This window comes from Saprolegnia parasitica (genome assembly GCF_000151545.1).
Source record: "Saprolegnia parasitica CBS 223.65 unplaced genomic scaffold supercont2.40, whole genome shotgun sequence".
Taxonomy (NCBI): Eukaryota; Oomycota; class Saprolegniomycetes; order Saprolegniales; family Saprolegniaceae; genus Saprolegnia; species Saprolegnia parasitica.
In genome coordinates, this window is record NW_012156434.1 from 112,634 (window position 1) to 125,937 (window position 13,304).

The 13,304-nt window shown below is 62.0% G+C and overlaps 6 protein-coding genes across 6 annotated transcripts; 4 read left to right on the forward strand and 2 right to left on the reverse strand.

The window, feature by feature from the left end:
* Positions 1–153: 153 nt before the first annotated feature.
* SPRG_08786 (dihydroxy-acid dehydratase) lies at positions 154–2,132 on the forward strand (the record flags this gene model as incomplete). The annotated part of the gene is made up of 6 exons (XM_012348016.1): positions 154–467; positions 518–1,049; positions 1,095–1,267; positions 1,320–1,702; positions 1,749–1,835; positions 1,885–2,132. 6 exons carry the CDS (start codon positions 154–156, stop codon positions 2,130–2,132), a joined length of 1,737 nt encoding a protein of 578 aa, XP_012203406.1.
* On the reverse strand, positions 2,101–4,006 carry SPRG_08787 (hypothetical protein; the record flags this gene model as incomplete). Its single annotated transcript, XM_012348017.1, has 3 exons — positions 2,101–2,282; positions 2,326–2,475; positions 2,520–4,006. 3 exons carry the CDS (start codon positions 4,004–4,006, stop codon positions 2,159–2,161), a joined length of 1,761 nt encoding a protein of 586 aa, XP_012203407.1. The 3' UTR covers positions 2,101–2,158.
* A 566-nt stretch (positions 4,007–4,572) lies between these two features.
* Positions 4,573–5,663, forward strand: SPRG_08788 (hypothetical protein). Its single transcript, XM_012348018.1, has 2 exons — positions 4,573–5,128; positions 5,178–5,663. Exons 1-2 carry the CDS (start codon positions 4,580–4,582, stop codon positions 5,619–5,621), a joined length of 993 nt encoding a protein of 330 aa, XP_012203408.1. The 5' UTR covers positions 4,573–4,579; the 3' UTR covers positions 5,622–5,663.
* A 110-nt stretch (positions 5,664–5,773) lies between these two features.
* Positions 5,774–9,657, forward strand: SPRG_08789 (hypothetical protein). The gene is made up of 5 exons (XM_012348019.1): positions 5,774–7,197; positions 7,243–7,941; positions 7,987–8,259; positions 8,312–8,541; positions 8,586–9,657. Exons 1-5 carry the CDS (start codon positions 5,801–5,803, stop codon positions 9,503–9,505), a joined length of 3,519 nt encoding a protein of 1,172 aa, XP_012203409.1. The 5' UTR covers positions 5,774–5,800; the 3' UTR covers positions 9,506–9,657.
* Positions 9,617–10,532, reverse strand: SPRG_08790 (hypothetical protein). The gene is made up of 3 exons (XM_012348020.1): positions 10,224–10,532; positions 9,920–10,180; positions 9,617–9,879 (listed from the first exon to the last, which is right to left on the reverse strand). The coding sequence occupies exons 1-3, from the start codon at positions 10,522–10,524 to the stop codon at positions 9,647–9,649; spliced, it is 795 nt and encodes a 264-aa protein (XP_012203410.1). The 5' UTR covers positions 10,525–10,532; the 3' UTR covers positions 9,617–9,646.
* A 542-nt stretch (positions 10,533–11,074) lies between these two features.
* SPRG_08791 (hypothetical protein) lies at positions 11,075–13,252 on the forward strand. The gene is made up of 4 exons (XM_012348021.1): positions 11,075–11,890; positions 11,941–12,082; positions 12,134–12,652; positions 12,699–13,252. Exons 1-4 carry the CDS (start codon positions 11,140–11,142, stop codon positions 13,030–13,032), a joined length of 1,746 nt encoding a protein of 581 aa, XP_012203411.1. The 5' UTR covers positions 11,075–11,139; the 3' UTR covers positions 13,033–13,252.
* The last annotated feature ends 52 nt before the right edge of the window (positions 13,253–13,304 follow it).

A 13,304-nucleotide genomic window follows, 5' to 3' on the forward strand; every position in this document is an offset into this window, starting at 1 on the left:
TTGGGCAATCACGTCGGCGCCATGAGAATAAGATCTTGTTTGTGCAACCACGTTGCAGTGTCTGGCCGATCCGGATACGCAGGAGCCAATGAAACGGCCGGACGGGGCATCCTTGGATACGGACCACAATTCAACTTTAGCCACCGACGCAAGATGTGGAAGACACTGCGCCCGGTAGCCCGCGCCATGAGCACGACGGCCAAGAAGGAGGTCAAGATCAACAAGTACTCGGCGATCCTCACGGAGCACAAGAGCCGCGGCGCGGCGCAGGCCATGCTGTACGCGACCGGCATCAAGGAGGAAGACATCACGAACGCGCAGGTCGGCATTGCGAGCATGTGGTGGGAAGGCAACCCATGCAACATGCATTTGCTGGACCTCGCCGGCGCCATCAAGAGCGGCGTTGAGGCCGAAGGCCTCGTGGGCCTGCGCTTCAACACGATCGGCGTCAGCGACGGCATTAGCATGTACGGTGTAATCATTTTATCGCTTCTTGTCGCTCATGCAGCGACCATAGGGGCACGGACGGCATGTGCTACAGTCTCCAGTCGCGCGACCTCATCGCGGACTCGATCGAGACGGTCATGGGCGGCCAGTGGTACGATGGCAACATTTGCATCCCGGGCTGCGACAAGAACATGCCGGGCGCGCTCATCGCGATGGCCCGCCACAACCGCCCGTCCATGATCGTGTACGGCGGCACCATCCGCGCCGGCTGCGGCGCCAACAACGAGAAGCTCGACATTGTCTCCGCCTTCCAGTCGTACGGACAGTACATTGCCAAGAGCATTACGGAGGACGAGCGCAAGGACATCCTCCGCAAGGCGTGTCCGGGTCCTGGCGCTTGCGGCGGCATGTACACGGCCAACACCATGGCCACAGCGATCGAAGTGCTCGGCCTCTCGCTCCCGTACTCGTCGAGCTACCCGGCCGAGTCGCCCGAGAAGATGCAAGAGTGCCGTGATGCTGGCAAGGCGATTCGGTACCTCCTCGAGCACGACATCAAGCCCCGCGACATCATGACGCGGGCGGCCTTTGAGAACGCGATTGTGCGTCTATACCTTGCCAATATGTGGATCTGAGCGTGCGAGTAGGCGGTGACGATGGCCCTCGGTGGCTCGACGAACGCAGTCTTGCACTTGATTGCGGTCGCCCGCGCGGCCGGCGTGCCGCTGACGATCGACGACTTTGAGGTCATCAGCGAGAAGGTTCCGTTCCTCGCCGACCTCAAGCCCAGCGGCAAATACGTCATGGAAGATCTGCACAAGTACGTTCCTTGTCGATCGTGCCCATAGGCTCAAGTATTGCGGCGCGATTAGGGTCGGCGGCATTCCCGCCGTGTGCAAGTACCTCCTGGAGAAGGGCATTCTGACCGGCGACGTGCTTACGATCACGGGCAAGACGCTGGCCGAGAACGTCGCCAACGTCCCAGGTCTCTCGGACAACCACACGATCATCCACCCGGTCGAGTCGCCCATCAAGGCGTCGGGCCACATCCGCATCCTGCGCGGCAACATGGCGCCCGAAGGCTCTGTCGCCAAGATCACGGGCAAGGAAGGGCTCCACTTCAAGGGCGAGGCGCGCGTCTACGACTGCGAAGAAGACATGTTGAAAGCGCTCGAGGACGGCGACATCACAAAGGGCCACGTCATCATCATTCGCTACGAAGGCCCGAAGGGCGGCCCGGGCATGCCCGAGATGCGTACGTTGTCGTCCAAGTGGTTGGAGAACTCATGGGTTTCGACTAGTCACGTGCACGTCGGCCATCATGGGTGCTGGTCTCGGCAGCGACGTTGCCATGCTCACAGACGGTCGCTTCTCGGGTGGCTCCCACGGTACGTCGACGACCATCTCCAAGCCGGAAGGCTCATGGTGGCCCTCCAGGCTTTATCATTGGGCACATTACGCCCGAGGCCCAGGTCGGCGGCCCCATTGCGCTCGTCCAGTCGGGCGACATTGTCGAAATCGACGCGGTCCAGAACCGCATCGACATCACCGGCGTCTCAGACGACGAGATGGCGCTGCGGGCAAAGGCGTGGCGCGCGCCGCCGCTCAAGGCCACGCGCGGCACGCTCTACAAGTACATCAAGAACGTCTCGTCGGCGTCGCTGGGCTGCGTCACGGACGAGTAAGCACCGTATATAACGCGTTGAACTATCTAGTTGCTTGGGGTGTCGACGATCCAGAGCCGCAGCACCATCTCGTGCGGCGCGGCTTCGTCCGGAATCCACTCGGACGCCACTTGAATGTCTTTTCGCAGCTGCATGAGCCGCGTGAGTAGTCTAGCGTCGAGTGAGTTGTAGAAACGCGCCGAATCCGTCGTACGTAACGAAGCGGTTGCCGACGTCGGCCTGGAGCTTGGTGATCTCGAGGGCGCGCGCGCGGAGGTCAGCCGACGTCTTCCCATCGAGGAGGTGGCCGATCCACGTGAGGCAGAACGAAAACTTCTTGAGGCTCATCTTGCAAATGTCATGGCTACGACGAGGCTCCGAGCCACACATTTAAGAGAGAGCACGCACCGCAGCAAGTCGAGGAGCTCGTCTTCCGGCTCCAGGCGCGGGTACTGCGACAGCATGCGCTGGAGCACGCGGTCAAAGAGCTCTTCGTCGTGGTCGTGGCCGTGCACGCCGTACGCGTAGCACTTGTCGCAGAGCTCGACGTGGGCGCAGCTCCGGCAGACCCACTTGGGTCCAACAATGGGGCTGCGCTGGCAGCCGTCGCACGTCGCCTTCTCGTGCACGAACCGGGTCGGTGTGCGCTGCGGCGTCGACGACCGGGAGCTCAAGCCCATGAGCTTCTTCGCTTTGGACGAGAGCGAGTTGAAGCGGGTTGGGTGGTGGGCGGCGTCCGGCGACGGCTCGCCACTGACAACGTACGGACTCGTCGGGTGGTTCATCATGGCGCTCGTCGACCCACCAGAGACGCGGTTCATCGGTGGCGTCGGCGGTGCTTGGAGCGCGCGCGAGACAAAGTACGGCTTGGTCGGATGCAACTCTCGTGGTCCGTGGAGCACCGCGATGGACGCGTCGCCCGAGTCGTGGAGGCTAAAGAGGTGGTCGGCGCCATACGGGTTGGGCTTGGACTGCGACGAGATGCGCTCGCGCGGACTTGGGAGGATGTCGTGGAGCGACGCGGCGGTGCTTCGGCGCTCGTGTTCGTCGTCGTGCTCGGAAACGATGCGGGCGTCCGTCACGATCGACCGGCGCATGCGAGTGTACACCTGGACCTGCCGGCCGTGACGCGAAAGCACAGGCATCAAGCTCACGAGGAGGCCGTCGAGGGCCTCTGGCGGCAAGTTGGGTAGCACCTCGTCGATATTCACATGCGCACCACCGACGATGGGCTCGATCATCTTTAGCAGCTGCGACCGCACTGGCGGCGGTAGCTTGTTGAGCTCCCGGTAAAGCGCCGACGTATCATTGCCGTCGTCGTCGTCGTGGGCCATCGGCGTCGTGTACAGGATCCATCCCTTCTCCATCTCGGAGGACCGTTGGAGCGAAGGCCGGTCTGTGATGGGCGGCGCTGCCTTGACTTGGACGTCGACGCTTGACAGCGTTGCACGCCGGATGTCGTCGAGCTCGCCGTGCACCTGACGCAGCCGCTCGCGTGCTTGCCGAAGGTTGTTGCTATGGACATTGATGTCGTGGTCCTTCAACGCCATCAGCTGCGTAAGATGCGCGTTCTCTTTCTGCGCTGCGAGCAGCTGCGTCCGAAGCAGTTCGTTCAGCCGCGTCGAGGAGCTCGCAGCGTGCGTCGATGGAGGCTTCACCTTCTCTTGTCGCTGTTCTGAGCGCTTCCGTGCGTCTTGGGCAACGTCGAGCATGGCACGCAGCGCCGTGGCTTCGCTTGCCCTCACCGCAAGCTCCCGCTTTAGGTGCGCGACTTCGGTCTCGAGGCTCTGCGCTGCGTGCTGCGTCGCAACCAGCAGCTGATGAGACGACGAGAGCGATGCTACCTGCTTGCGCAGCGCCTCGATCTCTTGCCGGTGCTCGACCTTGGCGGCCATGGGCCCATGGTGGTCCATGACACGAAATCCTCAACGAAATGACGGCGCCGTCCAGGACTTGGCCTCGGCCTTTTTTAAATTAGGCTATAACGCCCTACAATTAGGGGCACGCGTCCTTGTTAACTGGTAGCTCTAATTTGAAGTCAATGACGTGGCGCGCGGAGTCGTCTGCACGCGACGCGCACGACGCATCACAAGGTCGATGTCTTTGGCAGACAGTTTTGCTTGAGCCCCAGTAAATTGAGACTAGCGCCTCTCAATCTGCTACTACTTGTCGATTGGAATAAGCCCGACGACAAGAGATGTACAACTCGTTCCGTTGGATTCGAAGCGAAGGGGCAGCATCGCAGCGGAAGAGTCCGAGACGCCTCTGTGGAGGCGACCAATGTCCGCCGGATGCATGCTTCAGTTCGCAGGTGTGACGTAGTGCCCATAGAGCTCATTGTGTAGCTTGACGGACATACCAACACCGGCCTTGGCTGCTTCGGAGCCGCAAAGGGTACTCCTCGTCAATCCTGCACGCTATCCGGATTCTCACCGGATACCGTGGCGCCATTCGGTGGCACAAAAGACATGGACGAGCGCTTGGCCGTGGTGCACGTGGAGGCGACGCAAGTCGACCGGTTCCGCACCAGAATCAACGCTCTGGGCGGCGCTACCGTCGCCTCTGTCGCACCACCGCTTCTCTATGTGCGCTACGCAGCGGCCCAGTGGCCATTGCTCCAGGATCTCTGCTGCGCTGGGCGCATCGCCGCCCACCGCGTGTACGAAGTCGACGCGACGTGCCGGGACCCTGGCTGGATTCCATACAGTGCAGCGATGCAATCGACGCGACGTGCGACCTTTCGTGTGGTTGCGTACCCGAGCTCCCTCCAAAGTGGCCTCGTCGCTCTCCTCGCTGAGCAAGGCATCGCGACGGACCCCAAGCGCTACACCCACGAGCTCCACGCCGTGCACGACGCACCGGTCTTCCGCTTTGGTGTCGTGCCGCGCCGAGTCATTGCGGAGGCTCCGCTGGCGGATGCGGTGCCGTGCCGGGCCTACCACAAACTTGCCGAGGCGCTTCTCGACCAGACGCCGTTTCCGACTGGCTACCGAGCGATCGACATTGGCGCGTCACCGGTGCGTCTTGCATCAGCCGACGAGCCACTCTTCACCTATTGAGTACTAGGGTGGTTGGACCGAGTTCTTGTCGTCGGCGGGAGCGGCTGTCGTCGCCGTGGACCCCGGCGAGCTCACGGTGGCGCACCCGAACGTACTGCATTTGCCACTGCTCCTCGAGCATGCGCTCGACCAGATTGCGGCCATGGACAAGTTTCACGTGTGCGTGTGTGATATCAATATTCGCCCGCAGCTCATGGCCTCGCTGATTGCGTCGGTGGCGCCGCATTTGCATCCGCACGCAATCGTCGTGCTCACGCTCAAGCTCAGCAAGCGCCCGACTGACGCTGCCGTCGACCAAGCGATCCACGACGTCTGCCTTGCCCTCGACGACGAGTTTGAGCACTTTCGCATCGAGTGGCTCCACGCCAACACGGTCAACGAGCGCACGCTCTTTGCCCGAAAGAAAGCGATCGCCGACGACCGATCCGCGGGCGACCTGGCCGCGCACTAGCGCAGTACGCGCCGACATATATATTACATGTGCATGCCCCAGAGCCGACGCCCAAATGACTTGTGAGCACACTCGCACCTCTGTTGGATCGCAACAAATAAGTGACCGTTATCCGGTGGGCGGTGGTATCCGGATGTTGGGCATTTGTGGGACGCAAGCCCAGACGAGTGAGCAGGAGCATGCAAGAGTCCATGCGCGAGTCACTCCGAGCGCAGAATAGCGCGTCCGCCTGCGCGGAGATGCAGAAGGCGATCGCTATGGGAAGCTTGAAGCTCAAGAGCGACCTCAAGCGCTCGAGTGCGTTCGTGAAGAAGCTCAAGGTACTCACGGACGCCAACGTCGCCGCCTGCCTCAAGGACGTGGCCGAGCTCAATCTAACGCGGTACTTGAGCGAGTGCGTCGGCGCCCTCGTTGAGGCCATCGTGACGCTGAAGCCGAGCGAAGTGGGCTCGCACGTCCAAGTCATCAGCGCGCTGCACCAGCGGTATGGCACCAGCGACCTCACGGACCCCCTGATCGCCGCGTACGTCACGGCGGCGTTCAACCCGCCGAATCCGCCCGCAGACGCCGCTGCCAAGCAAAAGCACAGCAAACGGCGCCTTGTCACGTTGCGTGTGCTCACGGAGCTCTACCTCGTGCAAGTGCTTGTGGACATCCAAGTCATCTTTGGCATCCTCCAGCGCGTCGTCGCGCGCGAAGACCCAAACGCCAAGGCTGCTGCCAAGAAAGGCGCGCCGTCGGCCAAGGCGCCGCCGCTCGACGTGACGCTGCTGGTGAGCTTTGCCAAGTACGCCGGCGCCGAGTTCCTCGGGCCAGGCATGTCGGTGCTCGTGCCGCAAACGATGCAGAACCAGTTCCGCAGCGTGTTGGACCAAGCCTTTGAGCTCATCGGCGGCATGTACATTGCGCAGCACCAGACGGTCCGTAAGCTCGAGAAGCGCAACTTGAAGGAGGAGGCGAACCGCGGCGAGCTCAGTGAGGAGCACGCGGCCGAGTTTGCGGCGGCGACAACGCTCTGCGAAAAGCTTACGTCGAGCATCACGACGCTCTCCGAGGCGCTGCAGAAGCCCGTGCCGGCGCTGCCCGTCGACACCTCGGACGACAATGCGCTCTCGCAACTGCTCGTGTGGGACGGCAACGAGGGCCGCGCCGAGCTCCACGCGGACGGTCCGTTCGACGACGAGGACACGCGTTCGTTTTACGAAGACCTCCCGGACCTCCTCGAGCTCGTGCCCGCGGTGGTGCTCGGTCTCTCGGAGGCCGAAGTCGCTGAACTCAAGGCCAAGAAGGCGGCGCCGCCAGTTGAAGAAGCCGATGAGTCACCAGCCGACGAGCCGGATGCGGACGCGGCGGTGGAAGACATGGTCGACGCGACCGAAGCCGCTGGCGATGACGCACCGGCGCCGGCGCCGACCGTGGATGACGAGAGCGAGAAACCGAAAGACGCCAAGGCCGTCTCGTACCACCACCAGATGGACGCGTACTTTGCGACGCTCGAAGACATGGTGAACCGCGACCGGTGCGACAAGGCAGCCGTTGCGTTCTGCTACACCAACTCGAAGGCGGCGCGTGCTCGGTAAGCTGACGCTGTGACAACAGCAAGCTCGACCACTTTGCATAGGCTGGTGCAGACACTCTTCAGCGTGCCCCGAACGCATCTGGAGCTCCTCGCGTACTACTCGCGCCTCGCCGCGACGCTGAACGGCGTGCTCAAGGACAACATTGGCGGCAGCCTCGTGAAAATGCTTGTGCAAGAGTTCAACTACTTTCAAAAGAAGAAGAACCAGTACCGGCTCGAGTCCAAGGTCAAGAACATCCGGTTCCTCGGCGAGCTCACCAAGTTCAAGCTGTGCCCGCCCAACACGGGCTTTCGCTGCCTCCAGCGGCTCTTTGCCGACTTCCAGGGCCACAACGTCGTGCTTGCCACCACGTTTCTCGAAACCTGCGGGCGGTACCTCTACTGCAACAAGTACACGCACGCGCGCACGGCCATGAGCCTCGACATTATGATGCGCCTCAAGACAGCCAAGCACCTCGACCCGCTCGCGGAAACGCTCGTCATGAACGCCTACTACATGTGCAAGCCGCCCGAGCGGGTCGCGCGCGTCAAGGCGCCGAAAGACCCGGTGTACCTCTTCATTCTCTCGCGCCTCGCGACGCTGCGGCCGGACGGTGTCGGGCGTGTCGTCCGCGTCTGCCGCAAGCTCAACTGGGACGACCCCGTGGTGGTGCAGTACGTCGTCAAGGCCGTGCTGCATGTCGCCAAGTCCCAAGTGCTCCAGCTGAGCCTCGTCTGCGACGTGGTCGCGGGCCTTGCGCGGTACGCAGCGTATGCAACTGATTTTTGTGTTTTAACGCTGCGTAGCATGCACGAAGAGCTAGGTGTGCACCTTGTGGACACGACGATCGAGATGCTTCGTTTCCTCTTGACGCTCAACAGCTACAAGTACCACCAGCGCTGCCTCGGTCTCATCAAGCTCCTCGGCGAGCTCTACACGCACGGGCTGGTCAACTCGGTCGTCATCTTTGAGACGCTCTACTGGCTGCTGCAGCACGGCCACGACACGACGGCGGGCCCGATGGAGACGCCGCTGCCGGACGACGCGCTGCGTCGCCTCGAGCTCGTGCCCGATATGAAGTAGCTTCTGTGACGTTTCTTGGTCCAGTGCCAATGCATCTCGTCGTCGTAGGTACGACCCGCGCGTGCCGAGCGAGGTGGACGACGACCGCAACGTCTTTCGCATTCGCCTCATGTGCGCGCTCTTGGAGACGTGCGGCCAATCGTTCGACCGCGGTGTGACTCGGAAGAAGCTGGACCGGTTCCTCGTCTTCTTCCAGCACTACTGCCTCGCCAAAGCCGAGATCCCCCTCGAAACGGAGTTTGTCGTGCTGGACTTGCTCGAGCTCTTGCACCCGAAAGGTACCACCGGTGTGTGCTGCTCGAAAACTGACGTCTCGTTGCAGAAAAACCGCTGCGCTTTGCGACGTTTGCCGAGGCCGACGCTGCCGTCCAAGCCATCTTCGCGCTGGAGCTCCAGGTCGCAGAGCGCACGCAGGCCAAGAACGGTGTGCTGGCTTCCAAGGGGGCCATCATGTCGATTGCCGAGGACGACGACGACGACGAGAACGAAAACAACGAGAACGAAGACGACGAGAGCGGCGACGAGAGCGACGGCGATCTGGACGAGCATCGCGACGATGCGCCCGAGAGTGGCGAGAGCGAGAGCGGTGAGAGTGCCGAGAGTGAGAGTGAGAGCGAAGACGAGCAGATCATTGTCAAGCACCAGCAGCCCGTGACGACACCGGAGGACGACGAGTTTGACAAGGCTTTTCGCGCGCTCATGCTCGGCGGCTCGGACGCGCGCAAGCTCGGACCGCGCGGCAATGCCGACAAGATGGCGATTCCGACCGTCGTCAAGACGACGCACCACCTCGAGACCCCGAAGGACGACTCGTCCGTGGTGTTTCGTCTCCTCAAGCGCGGCAACAAGGGCAAGCTCGAGGCCCGCGAGATCCTCGTGCCGCAAGAGACGTCGCTTGCGCAGCACAGCCAGCGCCAGGAAGCGTCCGGGAAGAAGGAGCAATCGGAGCTCAAGCGTCTCGTGCTCTTGAACGTCGAGCGCGACGAGCTCCTCGCGCAGGACGAAGCGCTCGCGTCACCGACGCACACACCCAACCCGACGCAGCAGTACCACGAGAGCCGCCGGCGCCAGCAGCAGCAGCGCCGGGACGGCGACCAGTCGTACATGTATGCCAACGCCCACGGGCGCGGCGCGACGTGGGACTCGCTCGAGTCGTTCCTTGGCGGCAACCGCAACACGGGACCTCCTGTGCAGATTCTGCGTCCGCGCGGGCAGCAGGGCGGTCGCGGCCGCGGCAGATAAGAGGCGAGTGGATCCTGCTACTATCGTTCGTCCACGCACGTCGACGCTGCGGAAGGAGGCGGCTCGCCGGCGCAGAAACATCGCCCTCGGAGAAGACCGAGCCGCAACGCGTAGGTATCAACTACTGTAATGCATTCTTCTTTACATGAGCCTGCACACTTGCGACGTGACGTCGAGCGACTTGATCGCCGCGGCCTGGACGCGAGTTTTGAGCTTGAGGTACTTGTCTGGTCGTTCGTCCAGAAGTGCTTTCTTCTCGCGCTCCAAGTGCACGATGGTGTCTTTGAGCTCGAGCTTCTCGTCGTCGGCGCGCCGAGCCGCGGCCTCGAGGTCGTTGTTGATGTCGGTCATGTGTTTGATCTCGGCCGCGTGCTCTACGCAAGAGGCAGCGCAATTCGATCGCAGAAGGCGCACCTTTGAGGCGCTGGAGAATCCAGAGCACGAGGCGAGAGTTGTCGCGGAGGGACTCTGGGATTTGCGCCAGGTCTTTGTTGCCGTCGCAGGCGAGTGTCGTGAGGCGCGGGCAGTCGCTGAGCACGGGCGGGAGGCTCACGAGCTGGTTGTTGCGCACATCGATGGTCTGAATTTCCGGCAGCTTGCGCATCTCGATCGGAAGCGTCTTGAGGTTGTTTTCGCTCGCGTCGAGGAGCTCAAGGCGCTGGCAGCCTTGGATCCCTGCACAGGATATTGAGTCGAGGACGCTGGATACAAGGAACACCTTTGGGTATTGCTTTGAGGTAGTTGTGCTGCACATGCAGATGCAGCAGCTGAGCACAGTGCCCGATCTCGTCGGGCAGCGTCGTGAGGCGGTTCGAGGCCGCGTTGAGGACGCGGAGTAGCACGAGATTGCCGAGCATTGGCGGCAGCTCCAGAATCTGGTTGCCCTCGACGTTGAGCACGAGAAGGCGTTGGCCCTGCGTCCAGATGACGTCATCGAGGCGAATCCACGTGCCATGGCTTAGGTGGATCTCGCCGTTCGCGTCCGCGTGGAGCGCTGGCTCGTCGTCCAGATCTTCCATCGTGGCTCTTCAAAGCAAAGTTCAAGTTGCACTTGCATCGGAACCTCGCGCATGCAAACGCGTATGCGCCAGATTCCATACAAATATACAGTTACGTAAAACGTGTGACATTGGATTTGTGAGTCAGATTCGGAGGCCCAAGCGCACGCGGCGATGCTCTTTCAGGATGTTTAGGATGTGATCGCCTAAACTTCGCCTGGGATTAGGCCAAGGGGGTAAATTAATCATGAAAGAGCTTGTGAAGGACATGAAGTTGGCGGCAACTTCAACCACACCTGCAAGAAGGGCACCCAATACGCTTACCGCGCACATGGGACTCGAAGCAACGCTGGAGGTGGCCTTCAACGCTGTGTTGAACATGTCCGATAAATGTCGACTTCAGGGCGCTGCGTATTCCACACGGCTGGGGAAGAAGCAAATCGTGGCTTATGTGGCGGTAAGGTAATCATCGCCGTCAGCAGATGGTCGCGCTGCTGTGGTTGCGCCGAGCGCCACATCCCTGATGGCGTGCTTGAATTAGGACATGCGCAGAAATCAAGAGGTCTCAATTGGTTAATTCTCTCAGCATCGTCCTATTTCGAGATCCCAAGAACCACTTTCGCCACTCAGGCCATCATGCTTCGCCTCAAGTCGCTGGTCCAGAAGCCTGCGCTGCGGCGATGGACGTCGTCTGCCACCTCTTGTCATGCTGGCGCGTTGCCGGCGGCCAGCAGCGAGCACGTGAAGCAATGGTCGCCTGCGCTCCTCGCGTCCGGCCTCGGGCTCCTCGGGCTGTCGTACATGCTTTCGGACGCGACGCACCTCGAGGCCGCCCTCGCCAAAGACGAAGATGACGCGCCCGCCATCGTTCCTGGCCTTTACAAGGAAGAGTTTCCGACGTACTCGCTCGCTGACGTCGCGACGCATGTTAGCGCCAAAACTGGTGGCATCTGGGTCGTCTACAAGCACGGTGTGTACGACGCGACGGACTTTATCAGCGCGCACCCGGGCGGCACGAAGCTGCTGCTCGCGGCTGGCAAGTCCATCGAGCCGTTCTGGCAGATCTACGCGGCGCACAACCACGGCGATGTGCACAAGATCCTCGAGAGCCTTCGCGTCGGCAACCTCGCCGAGGCCGACGTCAAGGCGCTCGAGGACGAGCGCAAGAAAAAGTTTGGCGACGGCCCATACGCGAATGACCCGATGCGCCACCCCGCGATGAAGGTCAACTCGCACCAGCCGTTCAATGGCGAGCCGCCGGCCGAGCTCCTCATGCAGTCGTTCATCACACCCAACGACCTCTTCTTCGTGCGCAACCACCTGCCCGTGCCAGACGTGGACGCGGCGACGCACAAGCTCGAATTGTTTAGCCCTGGTCTGCGCACAGGTACATAGTAGTGCAGGACCAGCGGTAGTCGTGCTGACTACTTGGTGTAGACGACGGCCAGGATCGCATTGCGCTCTCGATCGAGGACCTCAAGACCAAGTTCAAGGAGCACCAAATCGTCACGACGATCCAATGCGCTGGCAACCGCCGCGCCGAGATGTCGCACATCAAGCAAGTCAACGGGCTCAGCTGGTACGCGACTGCTGCGAAAGGGGACGAGGAAGACATGCTTGCAACTTGTAGGGACACGACCGCGCTCTCGACGGCCAAGTGGACCGGGGTGCTTCTCTCGGACGTGCTGGCGTACTACGGCGTTTCCGACGACGACGGCGTCCTCGCGCACTGCCACCTCGAAGGCCTGGACCGTGACATCACCGGCCAGGCCTACGGCGCGTCCATTCCGCTCGCGACGGCGCTCGACAAGCGCAAGGAGGTGCTCTTAGCGTACGCGATGAACGACGAGCCGATCCCGCGCGACCACGGGCACCCGCTGCGGGCGATCGTGCCCGGCACCGTCGGCGCCCGCAACGTCAAGTTTCTCGGACGCATCGTCATCTCGGAGGACGAGTACGGTGGCTTTTGGCAGCAGAAGGACTACCGTGGGTTCCCGCCCAACGTCGATTACGCGACCGAGGACTTCCACCGGTACGCTGGCGCGTCGATCCAGGAACTGCCGGTGCAGTCGGCGATCACCGAGCCCAAGAGCGGTCGACCGTGGCCCCTCGACGGCTCCGACGAGGTCGATGTGCTCACGGTGAAAGGGTACGTAACGGGCTTGCCGCGATGATATGACTCCAGTGGCCTATAGGTATGCGTGGAGTGGCGGTGGTCGCAACATCCTTCGCGTCGATGTGTCGCTGGACGGAGGCCAGACATGGCAAGAAGCGACGCTTGCGCCCGAAGCCACGGCGCAGCGCTACAACCGCGCGTGGGCGTGGACGCCGTGGACGCTCGATGTCGATGTGGCCGACGACACGAAGGAGCTGCACATTGTGTGCAAAGCTATTGACTCGTCCTACAACGTGCAGCCCGACACGATCGCGCCGATCTGGAACATGCGTGGCGTGCTCAACAACGCGTGGCACCGCGTGCATGTGCCGATCGAGAAGCCTCCGCGGGCGCCAGAGGACGTGGATGCGTAGAGAGGAGCTAGCCTGCTAAGCTGTGGTATGTGTCTGCTTCTCTGTCCACCCACCTCGCCCTGCTCGCTGCGGGCGTGTAACATCACGCATCGCAAGTATTTCCGTTGCTTGTGGCGGCGCGAAGACGTAACTCGATTACAGCTCCGTGTCACGAGCTGGCTCCCGCGATGCTCGAAGCACCGCATGAGGTTGGCGACGACGCTTGCGCCGGCGGTGCTCAGGCCGCCATGTGGACGGGCGTCGTCGCCCGCGTCGCAGCGTGTCATGGACTC

Coding starts and splice junctions, on each gene's coding strand:
- SPRG_08788 (XM_012348018.1), top strand. CDS start 4,580: ATGGACGAGCGCTTGGCCGTGGTGCACGTGGAGGCGACGCAAGTCGAC. Junction 5,129..5,177: donor TCGACATTGGCGCGTCACCG/GTGCGTCTTGCA, acceptor ATTGAGTACTAG/GGTGGTTGGACCGAGTTCTT.
- SPRG_08790 (XM_012348020.1), bottom strand. CDS start 10,524: ATGGAAGATCTGGACGACGAGCCAGCGCTCCACGCGGACGCGAACGGC. Junction 10,181..10,223: donor CCTCAAAGCAATACCCAAAG/GTGTTCCTTGTA, acceptor TATCCTGTGCAG/GGATCCAAGGCTGCCAGCGC. Junction 9,880..9,919: donor GATTCTCCAGCGCCTCAAAG/GTGCGCCTTCTG, acceptor CCTCTTGCGTAG/AGCACGCGGCCGAGATCAAA.
- SPRG_08789 (XM_012348019.1), top strand. CDS start 5,801: ATGCAAGAGTCCATGCGCGAGTCACTCCGAGCGCAGAATAGCGCGTCC. Junction 7,942..7,986: donor GTGGTCGCGGGCCTTGCGCG/GTACGCAGCGTA, acceptor AACGCTGCGTAG/CATGCACGAAGAGCTAGGTG. Junction 8,542..8,585: donor CGAGCTCTTGCACCCGAAAG/GTACCACCGGTG, acceptor GTCTCGTTGCAG/AAAAACCGCTGCGCTTTGCG.
- SPRG_08791 (XM_012348021.1), top strand. CDS start 11,140: ATGCTTCGCCTCAAGTCGCTGGTCCAGAAGCCTGCGCTGCGGCGATGG. Junction 11,891..11,940: donor TAGCCCTGGTCTGCGCACAG/GTACATAGTAGT, acceptor TACTTGGTGTAG/ACGACGGCCAGGATCGCATT. Junction 12,083..12,133: donor CAAGTCAACGGGCTCAGCTG/GTACGCGACTGC, acceptor TGCAACTTGTAG/GGACACGACCGCGCTCTCGA.